This window comes from Hemitrygon akajei, chromosome 8 (assembly GCF_048418815.1).
Source record: "Hemitrygon akajei chromosome 8, sHemAka1.3, whole genome shotgun sequence".
NCBI classification, from domain to species: domain Eukaryota; kingdom Metazoa; phylum Chordata; class Chondrichthyes; order Myliobatiformes; family Dasyatidae; genus Hemitrygon; species Hemitrygon akajei.
In genome coordinates, this window is record NC_133131.1 from 33,510,938 (window position 1) to 33,519,335 (window position 8,398).

The 8,398-nt window shown below is 38.5% G+C and overlaps 1 protein-coding gene across 2 annotated transcripts in view; it reads left to right on the forward strand.

Moving 5' to 3' along the window:
- Window positions 1-2,605, forward strand: part of galnt17 (polypeptide N-acetylgalactosaminyltransferase 17) — a 462,724-nt gene extending 460,119 nt beyond the window's left edge. For both annotated transcript variants that reach the window (XM_073053568.1, XM_073053567.1), the window contains exon 12: window positions 1,461-2,605. In XM_073053568.1, the coding sequence (XP_072909669.1) occupies window positions 1,461-1,604 (144 nt within the window). In that variant the 3' untranslated portion in view covers window positions 1,605-2,605. The remainder of the gene's footprint in view (window positions 1-1,460) is intronic.
- Window positions 2,606-8,398: the final 5,793 nt, after the last annotated feature.

Below are 8,398 nucleotides of genomic sequence, written 5' to 3' on the forward strand. Positions count from 1 at the left end.
TGGATCTTCAGCTTCCTAACTGGAAGGCCACAGTCTGTGCGGATTGGTGATAATATCTCTTCCTCGCTAATGATTAAAACTGGTACAACTCAGTGGTATGTGGTTAGCCCACTGCTCTACTCTCTCTATACCCATGACTGTGTGGCTAGGCATAGCTCAAATACCATCTATATATTTGCTGATGATACAACCATTGTTAGTAGAATCTCAGATGGAGACGAGAAGGCATACAAGAGCGAGATATGCCAACTAGTGGAGTGGTGTCAAAGCAACAGCCTTGCACTCAATGTCAGTAAGATGAAAGAGCTGATTGTGGACTTCAAGAAGGGTAAGACAAAGGAAGACATACCAATCCTCATAGAGGAATCAGAAGTGGAGAGAGTGAGCAGCTTCAAGTTCCTGGGTGTCAAGATCTCTGACAGCCCATGGCAACCTAAATTGTTTACAATAGATAGCCTGTCATAAAATAAGTTAACTCATTGAATGCTGAATTCTAATGTCATAATGTCATGTTGCCTCTGATTATGTCTGTTTGAACTCCCACAGGTAGTCAGGTATGGTACAAAATAGTCTTGAAATGAAGATCTCATGATAATATCAGCAAGTCCTAACCAGTGAGATTTGTCCCAGGAAGAAGTGGGGAGGAGAGAACTTTGTATATATGAATTGTAGGGAACATCAGGTTTGCAGAAATCAGTTACCCACCTAATATGGAGAGTTTTATTTTGGTTATTAAAATTAATCATATTCGGCATAAAATTCTCCAAAACTGGATTGCAACAAATAATTTATTTGATGAATTCTTGACATAACAACCTTATTAAGATGGATGATGAGAGAATGGATTGCTAATACATTGACAGAGAATACTGAACTAAAGTTAATATGCACCAGTCATATTACATGCAAAGTTTTCAGGGGCAAGGGCAGGGATTCAACTCAGCCAATATTGTAGCTCTAATATTTCCACTGCCTCACCTGGAGAAAATGAACTAACAGACTGTGGTTTTTGCTGTTTGTTAAACTGATAATCATATTCGAATGAAGACTGAAATTTCTTTCAATGTTGGCAATGCCGTTGACAAGATGAAAGCCCAGTCTCCTTGACAGCTGCAGTGGGCTGATGCCTAAAGACATTTGCCTGCCTCAACCTATGTTAAAGAGTGTGGCTCTGACAATATAAAAAACTAGTAACTTAGCTTAATTTAGCACCTCCTGTAACAATGAAAGAAAGATTATGTTGAGAAATACATATTTTTTCAATGAAGTTTGTGACTTGTTGAAGGAGAGTTTTAGAGCTATTCAGCATTGAAATAACCCCTTCACCTAACTAGTCCAAGATGCACACCTAAGCTTGTCATATTTTCCTGCATTTGTCCCATTATTATTTTGAGTTAAAAGTAGCCAGTTTTACTGTAAGTGACAATATTTATGATTGAGGTTATCTTATGTCTCCTCAGAATGGATCCATCCTTAATCTGGAAACTGGTCGCTGCTTGGAGGTGGAAAATAACAAAAGAGCTGAATTTGGGATTGAGCTGGTTTTGCAACAATGCACAGGACAAAAGTGGACAATTAAAAATGTCTTGAAGCAAGCAACCTAATCCTGAGCTAGCACAATCCAAAGGAAACTGGATTTCTTAGTAGCAAAATAAACTAAAAAACACAGAGCAATATTACAATAGGCTTGGACATAACAACAACCACCAATATATTTGAGTGACTAACACACACTCAAATTGGATTATTTCTTAAGGACAGCCTTTTATTTTATTTTTATTTTCAGATTTTAAAATAAAATCTAATTTTGTTTGAATGTTATATATCATCAAATGAGAAAAATGTTTGGAAATATCTATTCAATAAATTAATAGATTATCTGTGTTTAAAATTGATTGGTACACACTGTAAAGTACTTTGTTCAAGGCTAACTATTGATAAATGAAATAAGTATCACTATTACCTCGCGACAACCATTATCATTTGGGATTTCATGTTGTCACTCAACCTTTAACGGTTGGTCTGAACTTGATCATTGAGATTCCAATGTGCATGAATCTATTATGTGGTAAACTGCTTTCACATTTGACACTACTTATTCAAATACTGGTACTGATGTACTGTACATTGACTAGAAATGCCATAAACTATATTGAATAGAAATGCTACAATGATGGAGCGCAGGTTGGTTTTGGAATTGGAATTACGATATTTTGTTGAGTCAGGCTTTGATCTAGTTTTGCTGAATTGGCTTTCAACGTGATCACCAATGTTATCTTGTTAAATTCACATTATTTCATGATGGAAAGCTCCATTTTTGGATGTTGTCGGCCTCATTATTAGAGTTGCCTTGCAAAGGAAAAGAAAAGAAATGGAAGGAAAGAATCAGCTTGAATTACGTGGAGCCTTGATTGACACTGTTTGAGAGGGAGTGAACATGGCATCCGACAGCACTGACTGTCAGCAGCAGACTGGCACAGGTATCGATTTCCAACTAGCATTGTCAAGAATTTGCTTGTATCAATATCGTCTGTATGTTGTTGTAAAAGTGAAATAAAGTTGTGGCCAAGAAACTAAAATACACAAAACAGTTGGAAAAGGTCAATTTAGTAATCTTGCAGTTATTTGTTTTAGCACTGAACACAACATCACTGACGTGGAGGCCTTGTACAAAACAGAGTGAACTGGTTTACCCTTCTTATTACCAGGGCAAAATATAGAGAAGAGGCAGAACCTCTTGACTTCAGCCTTTTCTATACAGCAACACACGGCAGGGGTTGAATTATTGCACCTGAAAAAGCTATTTTAATTCATGTTCAGTTGGACGTGCTAAAAGCCAGCAGGCACACTCTCTGCTTCACTGCACAATGCTAAATATTCCAGGGTGAAGGCATCAATAGCCTATCATAACTATGTTCTTAGTACTGTTTGGAACATTTTCAAACCGTTCTATGGCATTCGAGGTCAGTGTGGATTGGATTCAGAATCAAAATCAATCAGGTTTATTATCACCGGCATTTGTCGTGAAATTTGTTAACTTAGCAGCAGCAGTTCAATGCAATACATAATATAGAAGAAGAAGAAAAAGAAAATGATAAAGCCATCTAAACTTAAGACGGAAGGATTGATGCTCCTTTCTTCATCTCATTTGGATTCACATTACTTGCCGATGGAGAAAGAGAAGCAAGCAATAAAGAGGCTTAAGCACCTTTGGACAGTCATGACCTAAAGCACATTGGTTGCACGTTGCCCTATCATATACAGCTAAACAGTACATTTAGGACTGTTTCAGTGAAAAGGAGCAACAGGCTGAAACAATGTGCTATAGGTCAACACATAATTACATTCTGAGGTAAGCCTCGAGTATCCATAGCAGTTGAGGTGAAAGATGCAAAGTCTTGTGCTTTGAACCATTAGAGAAAGCAAGAACATTCTTCGGTCAGCATTATTATTTTGCATTCCGGGAGTGATACAATATTCTCCAGAACAAGCTACTCCTGCTGCCACTTTGAATGCTCTTTCTGCAATATCTTTGTACAAAAGTCAGAAATAAAATTCTGCTATAAATACTGTATGGCATGCTTCGTGGCTGTTGTGTGCCCCTAAAAACAACCAATTGAACAAATTGTTTACCTTGGTCTAATGAAGCAGAAAATGCGGCCGTCAATTGGTACCCTGCAAGCTCTTTTGTAAAAATCATTTGTGTTTGGTGTTGCTTAATGGTTTCTAAAGAATAACTAGGCATTGGCAATTGTGGTGAACTACATATACCGATAACTCGCCTTTACGTCTCAGAGTGAGTTATTGATGGTGCATCAGCAATAAATTATATCTTTGCCATCAATAAGATATCAATGGGCCTACCTTAGTTGGCATTTAGATGGTTTAGCACCCAACCCAAAGCCACAGCATTTAAAAAAAAAACAGGGGATAAAACATTACAATACAAATCACTAAATTCACAGGAAGGGGATACCTTAGACATAAAAGCTTTGAGACCATTTTAATAGTAGTGACACAGAATACTATTTATCATCAAAGAGTCATGAGAGACTGTAGATGCAGGAATCTGGAGCAGCACATAAATTACTGGAGAAACTTAGTGCAGGTAAATATCTTTTGAGGTAAATATAGAGTTCATGGTTCAGGTCGAGAACATACAGGAGAAAGAAACCGCAAGTCCATTGTGCAGGGTTCATTAGGGAAATGGAGGTTGAGAGGGTCAGTAACTTTAAATTCCTGGGTGTTATCCTATCAGAGGATCCATCATAGGACAAGCATGTAAGTGCCATTTCAAAGGACGCACAACAGGGCCTCTACTTTCTTAGAAGCTTGCACAGATTTGGCGTGTCATCTAAAACGCCGAGAAACTTGTATATATGCACAGTGGAGAGTATCCTGGAAGGTTGCATCACAGCCTTTTATTGAAACACAACAGCCCAAGTATGGAAAAGCCTAAAAAAAGCCTTCCGCACCATTGAGCACATCTACAAAGAGTATTTCCACAAGAAAGCAACATCTATTTTCAAGGACCCGCCACCATCCAGGCCATGCTCTCTCCTCACTGCTACCATTGGGAAGGAGATACATATTACGTCCCATACCGCCATGTTCAGAAATAGTTATTACCATTCAACAATCGGGCACGGATAACTTCACTCACCACAACACTGAACATAACCTATGGATTCGCTTTCAAGGGCTCTACAACTCATGTTCTTGGTATTTAGGAATATATGTATGTATGGATATATTTTTATTTTTGCTCAGCTCAAGCTGGTGAAACCTGAGGTATGGAATGGCTATATCTATTAAGTAAGTTGTTCTTGTTTAGTCATCCTGTAATATTATATCTAGATGATTATTATGAACTGCCTTATCTATATTAATAGATTGGTCATAATACAATTTGTTGGACTCTGATTCTAAAACTGGATCAGGCTTGTAGTTATAGTAAGGTATGGTGTCTTTTAAAGGTTTATATTTTAAAGCAAGATATTGGTGAATGATGTTTACCACTTGATTGTGCCCTTGTAAGTAATCAGATTGAATTTAATTGTTGCAGGATTGTGGGATTGTCTTCCATCGAGGGTTATACTCTTCCATTAGTTAAGTTTTCATTCTGTAGTAATAATCTCTTAATTTTTTTTGCATTGTGATTTCATTCAAGTTCAGTGGTGTGTTCTTCTTAATCAAAATACCTGTGCTTACACGGAGCGCTGAATCTTGTTTTATTTTATGAAAACATATCCTTAAATTTTTTATCTGACTCTTAATATTAATATTTTATCTATTTGTGCTCTTCCTCTTTCTGTCCTAGGTGGTGTTAATTGAAGTCTATTCAAGTGTATAGAGTGTTTTCTAAAATCTGTCATTTCAGTTCTTATTTTTCATTGTAAATTTTCCAGATTGATTTTGGACCAAGATATAATGCCAAAAGAATACTTTAATATAGTTAAGCAAAAGTGTTTATCATCTTTGTAATATTTTACTATTGAGCTTTGTTCGGCGGATTTACTGTTTTCCATGATTTTCTGTTAACCCTGAGGGTGGATCGCTCTAAGTGCTGAGTCAATTTGGAGAGGTTGAGAACAGCTTCTCTAACAGCAAAATCTAGGCCCAGAACGATTTGTCGTGGGTGGGTCCTGGGTCCTAGTGTGAGGTTCGGACAATTTAAACACTGGCCCAGATCGTCTGGTTGCTCTTCTCTCCATGATGCCAGGACTGTGAGACTGCCCCTGGCTGCTGTGCTTCACGTCTGTAAATTTTGCCCCGCTAACATGATGAACTGACTACCGAGGCTTTGGGCCTACTCCAATCTGCTGCGGGAATTTGGATCCATTTGTTTCAGAATGCTGCTGTTGATGCTCGCTTCTGTTGTTTGCATGATTTCCTTTGTATTTTTTCTTTCTCCATGGATACCGGAGGTTGGCCCTATATTTTTTTTAATTGGGTTCTTCCAGGTTCCTTGCTTTGCAACTGCCTGTAAGCAAACAAATCTCAAGGTTGTATAATTTATGCATCAAATTTAGTTTCAATGCATCAAATTTAGTTTCAACGTCCTGTATAAACCTTTTTCACTGATCCTGAACAGATAATTCTGTTTTCTTCATCTGACACATTTCATATATCTATTTAGACTGCCTTTGTATGCATCATGCTTTTGTTTTAGTGTATTTATAAATTCTACAAGGCTTTTGTTAGATTGATTGTGGGGGGTGATTGATAACATTGTGGCCTAAGGTAGAAGGAGTCAATTTTAGAAAACCTAGCACATTTATTTTTCAACATAGTCCCCTCCTACATTTACACACTTAGTCCAGCAGTTGTGGAGTATACGGATCTTGGACCTTCAGAAAGTGGCCACAGCAGGGGTGATTGATACATTCGTGGCCTAAGGTAGATGGAGATGAGTTATACAGCTCCCGTTACGTGCACATGCAGTTCAACTCTTTGAGTGATAATGCAGAAAGTTTGAAGTTATTAACTCATCAGTTAATAAGTCATCACGGGCCACCTAAGGTAGAAGGAGATGAGTTATTTACTTCAAACTTTCTGCATAATCACTCAAAGAGTTGAACTGCACGTGCATGTAACGAGAGCTGTATAACTCATCTCCTTCTACCTTATGCCGCAAAGTTATCAATCACCCATCTGTGAACACTTTCTGGAGGTCCAAGATCCGTATGCTCCACGGCTGCTGGACTAAGTGTGTAAATGTAGGAGGGGACTATGTTGATAAATAAATGCGCTAGGTTTTTTGAAATTAACGCCTTCTACCATAGGCCACGAACTTATCAATCACCGCTTGTACCTTAGCATTTCTCAAAACTTTCACTATTATTATTATTTGCTATTTTGTATCTGCAGTTTGTCTCCTTTTTGCACATTGGTTGCTTGTCAGTCTTTGTGTAGTTTTTCATTGATTCTAGAAACATAGAAAACCTACAGCACAATACAGGCCCTTCGGCCCACAAAGCTGAACATGTCCCTACCTTAGAACTACCTACTGTAGGCTTACCCATAGCTCTCTATTTTTCTAAGCTCCATGTAGCCATCCAGGAGTCTTTTAAAAGACCCTATCATTTCCACCTCCACCGCCATCGGCATCCCATTCCATGCACTCACCACTCTCTGCGTAAAAAACTTACCCCTGACATCTCCTCTGTACCTACTTCCAAGCACCTTAAAACTATGCCCTCTCATGTTAGCCATTTCAGCCCTGGGAAAAAGCCTCTGACTATCCACACAATCAATGCCTCTCATCATCTTATACACCTCTATCAGGTCACCTCTCATCCTCCGTCGCTCCAAGGAGAAAAGGTCGAACTCACTCAACCTATTCTCATAAGGCATGCTCCCCAATGCAGGCAACATCCTTGTAAATCTCCTCTGCACCCTTTCTGTGGTTTCCACATCCTTCTTGTAGTGAGGCGACCAGAACTGAGCTCAGTATTCCAAGTGGGGTCTGACCAGGGTCCTATATAGCTGCAACATTACCTCTTGGCTCTTAAACTCAATACCACAATTGATGAAGGCCAATGCACCGTATGCCTTCTTAACCACAAAGTCAACCTGCTTAGCAGTTTTGAGTGTCCTATGGACTCAGAGCCCAAGATCCCTCTGATCCTCCACACTGCCAAGAGTCTTACCATTAATGCTATGTTCTGCCATCATATTTTGACCTACCTATATTCTGCCATCAAATTTGACCATCATATTCTATTGCATTTCTTTGTTCTGCTCAGAATGACTGCAAGGAAACAAAACACAGAGTAGTATATGGTGATGCATATGTACTTTGATAATAAATTTACTTTGAACTTTGAACTTCAAATATTTACCTGGACTGGAAAGTAAAAGGGGAATACCTAGTGTAAACCCCTCCATCATTCTATACTAGCTTCCTCCCCTCTTTCTCTCCAAAGGTTGATAGGATTTTGATTTGTAAAAGGGTTAAAGGTAAAAGGAGAAGGCAGGGAATGAGGTCTAGTAAAAATCAGGCATGATTGAATCACGGATCGGACTCAATGGGCCAAATGGTCTAATTCTTCTCCTATGTCTTATGGTCTAAATCACTGAGAACATGAATTGCCACAAATAGTTAATGTTAATCATACAATTCTGAATTACTGTTCTTTTTAATATCAGACACAGAGTTATTATGACTCCAGTGGCTGGCCAAGGAAATCACCCATGGCCTGGATTTGCTGGTTCCCAACAAATGGAGGTTTCAATAAGCTTGCCCAGGGTGAATAAACATTTCTTGATCAGGTTAAGATTGAGTACTGACCAAACAGGGTCTTCATGAAACTTACTCTTAGCATTGATGGGCATTGTTCAAAACATTGATATACCCAATGAGGTAAAATATGCCAGCTTCCTGAAGAATGTAAAG